This window comes from Mustela lutreola, chromosome 14, assembly GCF_030435805.1.
Source record: "Mustela lutreola isolate mMusLut2 chromosome 14, mMusLut2.pri, whole genome shotgun sequence".
Classification (NCBI taxonomy): domain Eukaryota; kingdom Metazoa; phylum Chordata; class Mammalia; order Carnivora; family Mustelidae; genus Mustela; species Mustela lutreola.
In genome coordinates, this window is record NC_081303.1 from 22,233,753 (window position 1) to 22,248,636 (window position 14,884).

General features: G+C 34.1%; 1 protein-coding gene across 4 annotated transcripts in view; it reads left to right on the forward strand.

The window, feature by feature from the left end:
• Window positions 1-14,884, forward strand: part of ODR4 (odr-4 GPCR localization factor homolog) — a 37,525-nt gene that overhangs the window by 6,136 nt on the left and 16,505 nt on the right. For all 4 annotated transcript variants that reach the window (XR_009347513.1, XM_059146454.1, XM_059146455.1 and 1 more), the window contains 7 exons: window positions 2,853-2,948; window positions 5,447-5,553; window positions 7,217-7,253; window positions 8,029-8,169; window positions 9,168-9,263; window positions 10,095-10,160; window positions 14,343-14,471. Coding sequence is in view for 3 of the 4 variants with exons in the window: in XM_059146454.1 (XP_059002437.1) it covers window positions 2,853-2,948; window positions 5,447-5,553; window positions 7,217-7,253; window positions 8,029-8,169; window positions 9,168-9,263; window positions 10,095-10,160; window positions 14,343-14,471 (672 nt within the window). In the remaining variant the exon portion in view is untranslated. The remainder of the gene's footprint in view (window positions 1-2,852; window positions 2,949-5,446; window positions 5,554-7,216; window positions 7,254-8,028; window positions 8,170-9,167; window positions 9,264-10,094; window positions 10,161-14,342; window positions 14,472-14,884) is intronic.

Here is a 14,884-nt window from a genome sequence, read left to right on the forward strand (position 1 = left end):
AGAAGTTTCTGAACATGTAAGGTGAATAGGACTGTCAATAGAAATCAGAGAACACATTGAACACACAAAGGACAGTATGAATAAATGACCCAAAGTTATGAAAGTTAAGGGAAGGAGTTGGGGCAGAGCAAGAAATTGGGTATAATTGAAATACAGGTATGTAAAAGAATGTATTTAGACAGAAGGCTGGAAGGGGCCAGTTTATAGATGGTTTTAGAGTGCCATCCTAAGAAGTGAGGAATTTCTTTGATAGATAGTAGCTCTGTGGTAGGCTCTCAGAGCTCCCTATCTTGAGAAGCAATTAATATGATTGATCAGTAATTGAGAAAGTAATTTCAATATCTTGATATAATGTAAATGTAAGGTAGAGAGACTGAACATCATTTACTGTAATAGTTCAAAAAAAGATGATGTGAGCCCATACTAGACTTAGTTTCACGAGGATAGGTCATATCTGTTTTGTTTATGACTATATCCTTAGTGCCACGTATACTATTTCCATGGTTTACATGAACTCCAAAATTGAATAAATGAATGCATGAATTAACTAATGCAGTGAGCTAAACTTTCATTGCCAAAACACTGTAGTCACAGAGCTAGTAGTAAGATGATTTAGGGACCAAGTAGACTGGGAGTGAGGAGTATTTGAGAAAGTAGCTAAAGATGACAGAGTTTTCTAACCTGGATGTCTAGGAAGATGGTATTGGCCTTCTCATAGGAGGAAACAGATTTGGGAGTAGGTAAGAGGGAATGCTGAGTAAATACACTTAAAAGTAGTCATTGAATAGATTATGTCAATTAATAGGATATGTGAGAGTATGGTGAAAGTAATCATTTCCATCTCCCATCAACTTTAAATTTTTCAGAGAGGCGCATGTTTATCTGTAGGTGTGTATGTGTTTGTGATGGGGGTTGGTGGGTAGTAAAAGAATCTAAGAAATTTTTAATATCACCTTCTCATGAAAATATTAAATATTTTTAACTTAAATTCCCAATGGTTTCTAAATAATTTTGACCTTGTTTTTTGTTTCTCATAAAATTACATACTTATACAAATGTATATAGCATATATACACACATATGTATAGAGAGATGTATGTCATATCTGTATGCATACAAAGAAAATTTTTATAACAAAATAGGTTGACTTTTTTGCCTCTAGAAAGAAATGGCTACTTTTATGTGTTGGTGATTTTGAAAATATGCATATTTCCATGCTAAATATGGAAACTTTGTTCTTTATTTGTATGTCAAGCTTTGCTTTATACGTGCTACTATAATGAATAGAATTAATGAAATCAAAGGGAAACACAAGGAGACACAATTAAATATATTCAGGTATAGACTATGGTATCTAAGAAGATTTAACTTTCTGATCAGTTTTGTGTGTGTTTGTGCTATGTATGCACACAAAAAGCACTTTATCTCTGAGTTTAGATGGTGGAAAAAGGTTAATGTGTTATTAGGAACTAGCCACAGTCACTTGAAGAGAAATAACATATTATGGAGGACAAATTGGTAATATGGGTCAAAAACCTTAAGAATAGGCATAACTTCATGCCTCCATCAGAAAGGATGAATACCCAACTTTTGTAGCAACATGGATGGGACTGGAAGAGATTACGCTGAGTGAAATAAGTCAAGCAGAGAGAGTCAATTATCATATGGTTTCACTTATTTGTGGAGCATAAGCATGGAGGACAAGGGGAGATGGAGAGGAGAAAGGAGTTGGGGGAAATTGGAAGGGGAGGTGAATCATGAGAGACTATGGACTCTGAAAAACAATCTGAGGGATTTGAAGTGGCAGGGGTGGTGGGAGGTTGGGGTAGCAGGTGGTGGGTACTACAGAGTACGGATTGCATGGAGCACTGGTTGTGGTGAAAAAATAATGAATACTGTTGTGCTGAAAATAAATTTAAAAAAAAAGAGAGAGAAAAAAAAAGAATAGATATAACTTCATAAACTAGTAACCCACTTCAAGGAATTGATTCTAACCAAATAATCCCATGAACATAGAAAGTCTTGCTAGCATTTTACAATATTATTTTAAAGAAAAATTGGAAATAACATTTATACCCAATATAATAAATAGATGTAAAAAATTGAAGTAAATGTAAAAAATAGGAAACAATGGATATTCAGGTCAGAGTCCCTCTCTTTAAATCCCAGGCTTCCCTTAAAGAACTTCCAGACCATCGCACACAAGTAATGATAAGTTCCATGGGAAAACTACACCAAAGCCTTGTGGGAGTTGGGAGATCAAAGTATCAGGGAAGGCAGCTTCCTCAAGCTGACTTTCATTGAAGTATTCAGTAGAATTCAGACACATAGAAGGTAAGGGAAAGTTAGTGTAGGCTGAGGGAGTAGTCTGAAAGAAGGTATAGAGTTAGCCAGATATGTGTATGGTATTTCAGGGAAAATAATGCCAAGTGAGGCCCTGCATATCAGATTAGCTGGATTTTAGAGAGTCTGAAATACCAGTAGCAGATAAAATTATATATTATTTAGGTGACAGTAGAAGCCATTAAAAAAATTTTAGAAGATATTTCAATCTGATCTCATGAGAAAGGATTAAAAGGTGTCATTATTAATGGTATTAAATGGCTTTAGTTATAAAGGCAAAAAATTAAGGATACTCTAGGAAGATTGTTTATAATAATAATGCCTCATTCCTCAGGTTATCAACCATTTCTCAAGACTTTAACCCATTTTTCAAAGCTCCCACCTCAATGCTGTGCATATAGTTGGGACCCAGTGAGTGTTTGCTGATTTAATATTTAGCTTATCAAACAAAAAAGATCACATATAATGACAAATGCTTATTTTAACTGATACTATATTTCTATTTTTAGGTGTCCAGAATGCTACCAGGAGGACTTTTAGTTCTTGGAGTATTTATCATTACAACTTTAGAAATGGGAAATGATTTTCAGAATGCCCTGCGTAGAGTAAGTCTGAAATATTCTATTTTTAATCAAAACTATATATTTTTAAACAGCTGTAAGTTTAAAGATAATTTTTTACTATTACAGGACAAATTATAGTGGTTTAACAGTTTTTCTTGTACCATAGCAGTATTCTGCTAGAGCTTCCTTCTAGTTCCATGTGATTGCTGTAATGTGAAATTGACAGATTTTGTGATGCTATACCTGTTCCATTTTCTCACAATTCTGAGAGTAAAACATTATCAGATACTTATTCTGTATTCCTGGGCAGAGTATTTATCATTAGTCACCTCTTTTTTTTATTCCCATATCAGAAAATTGGGTAACATAGTTCTATAAATAAATATGAAGGTCTACAAGCTGTTTCCCCTTAAGTCCAAATCTAAAGCAAACTTTGTGCAGGCAGCTTTCATCTCTTTTAGTACTCAGGATCCAAAGGAGCCTTCTAAAAGTTGTTTCCCCACCCTGAGAGAGGGGGGACCCTATAATCTTGAGAAGTGTAAAACCCCATAGAATCTCCAAAAAACATTTTCTGGTGTGCAGCCAATAAGAATCACAGTTTCTACAGATTCTTCCAGTTTTATAACCTTTCCTGTCAAATGTCCCTCATTAAATCTTTGTAATTTGTACCTGAGGGAGAAAGGGAAGAAAATGGAAATATTCCTGTCTCTGGCAAGTTACTCAAATTTCTGATGTTTTTTCCATTTTAAATAAACATATCTTTGACAGTTGTTCATCTTCTTTGACATTTTGAAATATCATCTAAATGTATGTGTTTTTAATCGCAGTGGTTGTGCATCCTGTTGTGTTTGGCACTGGATTGAATCGGGTGAACATAGCCTCAGTGCTAGAGAGATACAGTTGGTCCTCTTTTCCTTTTCCTTTTGTATCATTTTTGTTCCTAACAAGCAAGCAAGATTTTAGAAATGCTGTATTTCTAGACCTATGATGGTATTTATTTTTAAAAATTGTATTTATTTATTTTTTTAAAAGATTTTATTTATTTATTTGACAGATCACAAGTGGGCATAGAAGCAGGCAGAGAGAGAGGGGGAAGCAGGCTCCCTGCTGAGCAGAGAGCCCGATGTGGGGCTTTATCCCAGGACCCTGGGATCATGACCTGAGCCGAAGGCAGAGGCTTTAACCCACTTAGACACCCAGGCACCCCTATTTATTTTTTAAATTTCTTTTCAGTGTTCCAGAATTCATTGTTTATGCACCACACCCAGTGCTCCATGCAATACATGCCCTCCATAATACCCACCACTAGGCTCACCCAACCTCCCACCCACCACCCCTCCAAAACCCTCAGATTGTTTTTCAGAGTCCACAGTCTCTCATGGTTTGTCTCCCCCTCCAATTTCCCCCAACTCCCTTCCCCTCTCCATCTCCCCATGTCCTCCGTGTTATTCCTTATGCTCCACAAATAAGCAAAAGCACATGATAATTGACTCTCTCTGCTTGGCTTATATGCTAAGAAATGCTAAAGACATTATTGAGTGTCTGTTTTCTGACTTTACTTCTGCTGCCTATAGTGAGGAACTTTGTAAGAAGTAACCTTATAAAACTAGTGTCTCTCATAAGGTCATTGTTGAGAACTTTGTTATATTACCTACTATCACCTTTGAAGAAATTTCTTTTGATATCATTACCAAGAAAGTTGTGCCTCTTTTCATCAGTTGTGTTCAGTTTATGGACCATATGAATTAGGTAACAGATTAGACTTGTCCCTGTGTACATTATGATTAAGAAGTTTAGAGTCAAATTTATGACCCCTCTACTCATATGAAATATATGTTTCTATAATTCTTACTTGTGGCATAAATGTATGTCGCTATTTCTGATTTACTTTGCGTTTGCTGATACTGTATTTTATATGTACTTACATAGTGCCTTACATCTTTTGTGGTAGTTCATAAGAAATCCCAAATGGGTGACATGCTTCATTTTTGTAGATTAAAAATCACTTGTCGGGTGCTTGGGTGGCTCAGTGGGTTAAGCCGCTGCCTTCAGCTCAGGTCATGATCCCAGGGTCCTGGGATCAAGTCCCGCATCGGGCTCTCTGCTCAGCAGGAAGCCTGCTTCCCTCTCTCTCTCTCTGCCTGCCTCTCCATCTACTTGTGATTTCTTTCTGTCAAATAAATAAATAAAATCTTAAAAAAAAAATCACTTGTCATTTCTCATTCTAATTAAAACAGTCTTTATTCTATACTTCTAAACTTAAATGCTAATTATCCCAAATTAATTCCTCATGTCAGTTGATAAATGACAGTTATTTATATTTTTATAACTGGAACCCAGATTTTATAGATTCCTAAAAGTGGAATCCAAAGCTTAATAATCAGTTTCACTCTTTGTTTTGAAGAAAACAAAATTTAATGATAGAATCATGGAATCTTAAAGCTCATTGGGAGCTTAGAGTCATAATAATTGTCTTTTTCTGCACTTACTTTTGTTCTCTTATTTTGCATTAAGTTGATGTGTGTTTTGTTCCCTTTCAGCTAGTATTTGCTATGGAAAAATCTATGAATAAAAGGAGATTATGGAATTTCACAGAAGAGGAAATCTCGGAACGAGTGACACTTCACATTTGTTCTTCCACAAAAAAGTATCTTTTATTTAGGAGTTTATATTTTAAAGTATATGATATCAAAATAATATTCTTCAAGTTTTTTTCCCAAAACATTAATTTATATCGTTTTTTTTAAACTTTTTTAAAAAAGATTTTATTAATTTATTTGACAGACAGAGATCATAAGTAGGCAGAGAGGGAGGCAGAGAGAGAGGAAGGGAAGCAGACTCCCTGCTGAGCAGAGAGCCTGATGCGGGGCTTGATCCCAGGACCCTGAGATCGTGACCTGAGCGGAAGGCAGAGGCTTTAACCCATTGAGCCACCCAGATGCTCCAATTAATATTGTATTTTTAAAACAGGTGTATTTTGGAAGTTTTTTCTGTAAATAATACATAATCAGGACTGCCAACAATAATGAGAATAACAATGGCTTTATTTATTTATCTTTTTTAAAAGATAGATTTATTTATTTATTTGACAGCGATAAGTAGGCAGAGAGGCAGGCGGGTGGGGGTGGAGGAGGCAGGCTCCCTGCTGAGCAGAGAGCCCGATGCAGGGCCTCATCTCAGGACCCTGAGATCATGATCTGAGCCAAAGGCAGAGGCTTATCCCACTGAGCCACCCAGGCGCCCCGTAACAATGGCTTTAATCATGTTTTAGGATTGTTACAGAGTTTGAGAAAGGTGGCAAGGAATGGGCTTCTGAGCTCTTACCAGCCAACTGCCCCATTTTTTAATGTTCAGTTAGGTCCTCTACAGAGAGGTCAATGCCCAACTGACAGGTTAGGCAAAATAATGACTAAAAGTAATGGGTAGTTCACCTCCAAACTGCTGGACAGTGTAGGACATCCAAGACATTTTTATGTCTTTAGCTGAGATCAAGTGATACTAAAAGCCTTTTTAGGGTTCTTTTCTCTACATCTTTTAGGGACAAGAGTACCTCCTAAGCTGGAGCAGCCACACCAGGGAAGCAAAGTGGTGCGAGGAACCAGTAAATTAGGGCTTGAAAAGACAAAATTCAAAAACTGATCATTTCTGCAGAAGCTGAGCTTGTAACTCCTTTGGTATTTAAAAGTTTTTTGTACACTGGGCCTTTGACCCAATGAACATTTTCAGACTTGACTGCATTCAAAACAGCACTCCTATTTGTTTTATTTATTTATTTGACAGAGAGATAGAGAGCACAAGTAGGCAGAGCGGCTGGCAGAGGGAGAGGAGAAGCAGGCTGTCCGCTGAGCAGGGAGCCGGATGCAGGGCTCAATCCCAGGACTCTGGGATCGTGACCTGAGCCAAAGGCAGCTGCTTATCCGACTGAGCCACCCAGGCACCCCAGCACTCCTGTTTGTTACAGAGGATGTGTATTTGAGGAAAATTTTGCAAGTGCTTCCATTCTATTCATTGTGATTAGCAGGATTTTAAGCAATAGGGAATAGTACCACAAATTTTATAGTCAAAGCAGTTTTTGTGTACATATATATTAGTTTATACAAAATGTGAATATATATATGCTTATTTCCACGTTCTGTCTGTATTTGTGCAAACGTACATATAGATGTATATGTGTAAATATGTTAGTATATGAAGTATGATTTTATAAAAACTCTCAGATGTATGTACTTTATTTTTAATTTTTGATGGCTTATTTTCTTTTGATTATGAAGAATTCCCTTTTTGGTTATTTTTGTCCTTAATCCATAAAGAATATTTTGTCGAACTTATGATATCCATGATCCAAAGGTAAGAAAAATTGCTTTTTAAAGATTTTTGTATTACAAAATATTTTTAAAATAAAATTCAGTTATTTAGTTTTAATAATTTTTGGTGCTTTCACTTCCTATCAATGTCCACAACCAGCTGTACTTTTTATTTTGAAGTATGATTAATTTCATTACAAGCAAGGGAAATTTTTTTTTTCATTGTTCAAATATTTTTTTTAAGCCCTCTCTACCTATTTATGCATTTAGTGTTATATCTGAGAGGCTGGTAGTAAAAGCATCTGGGCTTTTGGTAGTTACATTGCCTAGTAAGCAGGCTACCTACTAGAAGAATCCAGACTAAAATTTTGCTACGGTGTCTAAAAACCATATGAAAAACTAACTTCACAGTATTGTGTTAGCAAGGATAGGACAAAAAGGAGAACATCTGGCACCTGATAGTCACTCAGTTGATTATTTGCTCCACATAGAAGCTTCCAAATTGACACCGTTGAAGTTGCAGCTGAGAACCAGAGGACTTGTCAGAATTCTACATGAATTATCTGATTCTTTTCCCCCTAGCACTGGGGGTTGGAATTGCCAAGGCTGCCTGGAATGTATTAAAGAATAGGGAATTTAATGCATGATTTATTTCTATTTAGTTTTAACCTGTGCCCTGTGATGAAAGAAGTTGGCCAAATATGTTAGATATCACTTTGTATGTGTTATTAGGTTGTACATTTTATGATATTTTATTGATCCATGTATTTTACCTACGTCACATATCTTGTGTTTTTCCACCTTCCCCACTGCTAAAGAGTTCAGCAAAACCAGCAGATTGGAAGTATCAAAATGGACTGTCAACTTCATGGCTTTCATTAGAGTGTATAGTTCATATTAATATTCACATCCCGCTCTCTACCACTTCTGTCAGCTATACTCTGGAGAAAAATACAAAGGTATCAAGGCAAAACAAATTTTCTGTAGTGATCACTGAACAGATAATCTGCTTTTATTCTGGTTGTCTATGCCATTCATTTTATAATTCTCAAAAATTGCATGCTAATTATAATGATATTATTATGGGTGACTAATGTATTACCCCAGTCAAATTAGAAATTTAGAGATAGCACAGCATTATATTACTAATGTACTTAGCATAATAGGTGCTCCATAAATATTTGTTGATTAACATGTAGTTAAGTAGATTGTAAAATATAGTTACATAAAATTTAATTATATAAAAAGTATACTGTTTGGTCTTTTTTTTTTCTCTTGGTCTTTAGTTTTATTTTCTTCTTTCTAGCCCTTTTGTATTTCTATACCATTCTTTTATTCATATCTCATTTCTCTTCTTTTTTCCTGTGGAAAAAAATGGAGCTTGCTTATTTTTTCCTCTTTAGTACTGCTTTATAGATTCTTGAGAGTCTTTCTCTTTTCTCATTTTCATATAATGGGAATTATTGACTTTTATTTGACTCTGATCATGTACTTATTAAGCCTCCTAAGTGTGTGATATGAATGTTATTTGGGATAAAGATTAGAAAAACTATTATTTAATATGGCTAAGTTGCCAAAATTTGGGGATATACTTTTTTGTTATTGTTTATGAGACTGAACAAAGTCAAGCGTAGGGAATATAGTCAGTGATATTATAATACTGTTGTGTGGTGATAGATGGTAGCTATACTTGTGAGTATAGCATAATGTATAAATAAGTTGGATCACTATGTTGTATACCTGAAACTAATGTAACATTGTGTGTCAACTATAAGCAGACATTTTTAAAAAATATATGAAGGAAAAAAATGGCAAAATGTTAACTCAAGAAATAAATACCACATTACTGATTACCACATTAACATTTTAGTTTATTAGGTGGAAAAAAGTGGGCCCTAGGGAGATTAATTGAAATGACATTATATCTGAAAGATATCCATGTTGTGTTCCTTTTAAGAATGGACTTGCACGCTGGGCTAAGCAAATAGAAAATGGTGTTTATTTGATTAATGGACAAGTTAAAGATGAAGATGGTGATCTGTTAGAAGGACAGGTGAGTTGAGAGAAAATCAGCTTACTAATGAAATTATTTGTGCTTGAGGAAAAATAGCAGATGACGTTTTTTTAGTTCTTGCCTTCCTGAAAACAGTTTACATCTACTTCTTATTTCTAAGGTCTTTTCCCCGCCTGCCCCTTAAGGTCTTTTAAAGTCAAGGGCAAATAAATGTTTTTTCAGAAAATGATTGGAGATTATTTCTGAATTAATTGGAATCCTGAAATCTGAAGAAAGGAGTGTCATCTAAATTCTAATTTCCCAATTATAAACTGCTTGCTTAAAACTAAAGGTACATGTTTTACTTCGATAGCAGTTTAAAGACTGAATTTGGCCATTTTATAGAAAGAATCTATACAGGTTTCTAAAATAGCTTTGATATGTCTGAAGAGGAGCTTTGGTAATCTCTCCCTTTAGTGCGAGGGTCAATGAACTTGATGTAAAAAAGCAAATAGTATATATTTTAGACTTTGGGCTACAAGGTCTCCAGCAATTGAACAAGCAGCCACAAATAACATGTAAATGAATGATTTTGATTGTATTCTGTAAATCTTTATTTACAAAGACTAGAGGTAGTCTGGCTTTGACATATAGGCCACAGTTTGCCAATCCTTGTTTTGGAGGAATAAAAGTAGGGAATTAATGGTTTTTAAGAGTACACATTGATTGATAGTACACAAATTGACATATCTGTAGAAAAAGACAATATAAAACAAGTGATAAGATTTTTTTCCTCTAAGTTACTTAATATATGTAGGATAGTTCCTAAATTGTCTTTTGTATTCTACTCCAGTCTCAGTAATCTAGTTTTTAACTTTTGTGTTTTTTCAGAAAAAATCTAGAGGAAATGTTCAAGCAACTAGTCATTCTTTTGATGTCAGAGTGCTCACACAGTTGGTAAATATTTTAAAATACTACTTATCTAAAATAATTTATTTTTTAGAATAATCACAATGAAATTGTTTCGGTTTTTATGTTTATAATTAGAGAGTCAAAGAATTTTAGAAATGTGACATGTAAAAAATGTCTGGTTCTAGGAAATTTATTTACAAGAAACATTATTTTAATAAAAAAATATTTAATAAAACCTATTTTTGGTCTTTTGCCTCAATTAAAATTTTAGCATCCAGTAGAGAGCAATTAAAAAATATATGTGTAAAATATATATATATTATAACATGCATATATATAATATATACATAAGAACATGTATATGTGTGTGATTACTTGGGTTGTAAGTTTTATAAGCCAATTTTAGTTCCAATGACTTAAAAAGATTTGTGCACAGGTGTGCCAGGAGTTGTCATATACTCAGTTTTGAAGTGTGTTTATACCACCTCTGATTTGGTCAAAATCACACATTATTAGCAATTTTTATATTTGTATATGGTTGTTTTAAATTATACATCTTTTCAGAATTGAAAGTTGGATATCTTGAAGAATAAAAAGTTAAAGCCACTAATTATTCCCAAAAGTATGCATGCAGAACAGGATATGTTTTATTGTATATTTTGTACAAATAACACAAATATTGTATATGTTTTTAACTGAGTAAATAGACTTAACAATAATTTGCATAAGAGGATATTTTAATTTCTTCCTTCTCTGTTTTAACAATAGAGTATTTACTAAATTGTCGTTGGACTTAATGCCATTCAACTTTGTGTTCTCAATTTCTCTTCTCACTACCTTTGAGTTTAGATATGCCCCTTGTTTTAAAACTGTTCCTGTACCTAGATGCTTTTTACTAGATAGGCTTACATGACCTCTTGGTTTTTTAATTTACTTAAAATTATTTTAGTGGTAAAATTGGAGTTGGTAGATGTGTAGGCTGTGGGAAAATAGGAGAGATATTATGAGAGATAATATTTATTATTATACAGTATAAATCTTCTTATCAATCATTCTACTGGTCAGCGAGCTGGAAACTTCAAAATGACTAATATGTAATAAGTAGTCAATAAATATTTAATGTCACTTTCCTCCTCAACTTTCATCAAGTCTTGTTGATTCTTACTTTGCAGTGTTAAGTACATCTTTTGTTTTCCTTATGGACTTAAAGCCACTAGCCTTACAATGTTATTATTTTACCTGTATTATTACAAGTAACTCTTAACTGGTCTCTATCTATTCAGTCTTGTCCAAAGTGATTCTTTTTCTGAAACTCCTGATACCTTTGTTTGTATATCTCTTGGAATATCCTCTATATTTCTAATGTATCCTGCATATAACCTCAGATTATCCTATCTGAATCACAGTTTGCATTCATTCACTTGTTATTTACTTATTAGGGTTTTTTTTTTAAAGTATTTATTGACTATATATAAGGGTTAGGCACTAATTGTGTTAGTCTCCTTGTTTAAAATTCCTTAGGTGCTCTATACTATCTAGTTAGAAGAGTCTAATTCAAGACTCTTCATAGCCTCAGCATGCTTACTCATTAATTTCTTAATTACTGTTTCAGAGGTTTACTTTCTGTGCCTTTAAAATCGTGTTGATTTTATGAGCCATGTGTCCTTTTTTTTTTTAACTTTATTTTTTCAGTGTTCCAAGATTCATTGTTTATGCATCACACTCAGTGCTCCATGTAATATGTGCCCTCCTTAATACCCACCATCAGGCTCACCCAAACCCCTACCCCTCTCCCCTCCAAAACCCTAAGTTTGTTTCTCAGAGTCCACAGTCTCTCATGGTTCAGCTCTCCCTCTGATTTCCCCAAACTCCCTTCTCCTCTTCTTCTCCCAATGTCCTCCGTCTAATTCCTTATGCTCCACAAATAAGTGAGACCATATGATAATTGACTCTCTCTGCTTGACTTATTTCACTTAGCATAATCTCCTCCAATCCTGTCAATGTTGATAAAAAGTTGGGTATTCATCCTTTCTGATGGAGGCATAATATTACATTGTATGTATGGACCATATCCTCTTTATCCACTCATCTGTTGAAGGGCATCTGGACTCTTTCCACAGTTTGGCGACTGTAGCCTTTGCTACTATGAACGTTGAGCCATGTGTCTTGCCAGTGCCATCTTTTCTCTGTCATTCAGACAGTCAGAATCCTGTCTGTACTTTAAGATCTACCCCAAGTGCTACCAGTTATGTAAAGTTTCTTTTGGTCATCATAACCAGAGGAATCTTTTCTTTTCCAAAATACCATATCATCATCACAGAAATTCCTCAACTTATGACCAAGTTAGGTTCCCAGAGTCTCTTTGTAAACTAGTTTGTACCAAAGTCCAAAGAAACCAAGAGGAATTGATCTTTGTAGAACACAGGTACATTTCTACCAGAAAGGAGTAAGTTAATCCTTACATCTTTTGAAAACTCTCTGAGTGTTCATTTATGTGTGTGTAGGTGTGTGTGTGTAGTCTGTAATATATACTCTTGTCATTTTTGGAAAATAGTGCCCTAATTTATAAGGGCACTATTATATGTTATGTTATATTACATTATATTATATATTATTATAAATGTGTTATATACTATAAAACATATGTTAGATATTAAATAGATGAAATAGGGCATTATGTTCCAAAATGGAATAGTTTCATCAATAGTATAAAATTCTGCATAGTGAATAAGAGAAGTCAAGTACTCTTCCTCCACCCTGAGCTTATTGATATATCCATGATCTCTACAAGTATCATAGGAAGCTTATTCTAGATACAATATGAATATTATCACTCTACTGTTTGGTTCAATGAAAGACATTTTTAAACAGATTTAGAACCTTTTGAACTATTCAGTCTGTGACAAATTTTCTACCAATAAGAACTTAACTATGTTTAAGTTTAAATTCCTAAAAAAAACCACACACACACAAAACAAACTAGCTGTGCTTGAATTACATTAGGCATTGACTGTTCATGCGCTTTCAGTAGTTACAGATTAAGACCTTCAGTTTCTTCACCATTTTTCCTCTTCAGTTCCTGATTATTCTTTATTGCAAAGGCACATATAACACTATTCACAAGTTGCAGGACTTGTTTTGTTCAGAATTGACCCTATTTATTCTAGGTTTACTTAGAATTTTTATTTTTGCCATGTCTCATTTGTGGGGTATCTTGTTTTAAAAATCACAATTTTTGATTCCATAATGATTTTATAGGCTTCCAGTAGTACTTTCACTGTTTTAATGCTCTCCTTGTTTTGGCATTTATTAAAATAATAAGGTTAAAAATAGGGGTGCCTGGGTAGGTCAGTGGGTTAAAGCCTCTGCCTTCGGCTCAGGTCATAATCCCAGGGTCCTCGGATTGAGCCCTGCATCCCGCTCTCTGCTCAGCGGGGAGCCTGCTTCCCTTCCTCTCTCTGCCTGCCTCTCTTGTGATCTCTGTCAAATAAATAAATAAAATCTTTAAAAAAAAAAATAAGGTTAAAAATATCTGTGAAACATCTTGAAACCAAGCATGAATTACCACTTCTTAGATTACAGAAGAATGCGATTGTAAGGTGGAAGTGTGACTACTTACAACCACTAATGTCATTTTCTGGTGACAACCACAGTTGACTTGCCTTTTTGCTGCTGGGGAACATATAGCATTACTTTTAGCCTATGGAAGTTAAGTGTCTATGGTGTTTAAATAAATGAGTGTCTTTACACTGCTTATCATTTTACCAAATTTATCACAACCTCTGTGTTCCAGTTATTTTTGTGTAAATCTTATATTGTATATCTTGTATCTCCTACTAGATAGATGATATACCAAATATATATATACATATATATATATATGTATGTCTTTATATATCTTTTCCTCTTAGCAGTATATGAGTAATCTGCAAATAATATATTTTTAATGAATATGTTAAATAAGTAATGGTATTTCAGATGGTAATGTTAGTAAGAAAAGATTCAGATGTAGTTGTGTTTAACTTCAGAGTACATTTAAAATACTCAGAAAATAATATATAACTTAGTAAGGAGGAGTATGAAGGCCTTTTAATAATTTATGGGAAATATTTTCAAACACTTGGTTCAGTAAAAAATTTCTTCTCACTTCAGAAATGGCTTGTATGTTTAAATGTTTCATATAATTAATTGTTGGCTATTAGAACTTAAATAGATTTTGTCTTTCAGCTTCTGAATTCAGACCACAGATCCACAGCCACAGTCCAGATCTGCAGCGGTTCTGTAAACCTTAAGGGTGCTGTGAAATGCAGAGCCTATATCCATAGCAATAAACCCAAGGTTAAAGATGCTGTGCAGGTACAAAAGGAATAACTGGTATATGAAAAACAGAAGCATGTTAATGTAACATTCAAAAATCCTAAAATTTTTCTCAATCTCAGATATCATAATTATGGATTTGATTTTAACTGATAATCAAGTCCCAATCTATTGGTTAGTCCAAATATACCATGTAATGGTCCCAAGATTTTCATATGTAGGATATCTGTTTTAAAATGCCTTTGTTAAACTGATGTTTATACAAATTTATTCGGTGCTCCACAATTGTGATATATTAGTGCATTTGAAATCATTTCTTTGGCAGGAAATTAAACTTTTTAAATAACAGGAAAAGTATTCATCCGAAATACTGTTAGGTAGTATTCTATAATCTGGATATTCAGAAATTTAAAAAATGTTTACTGGCACTTTTATCATGCTTATACATTTCC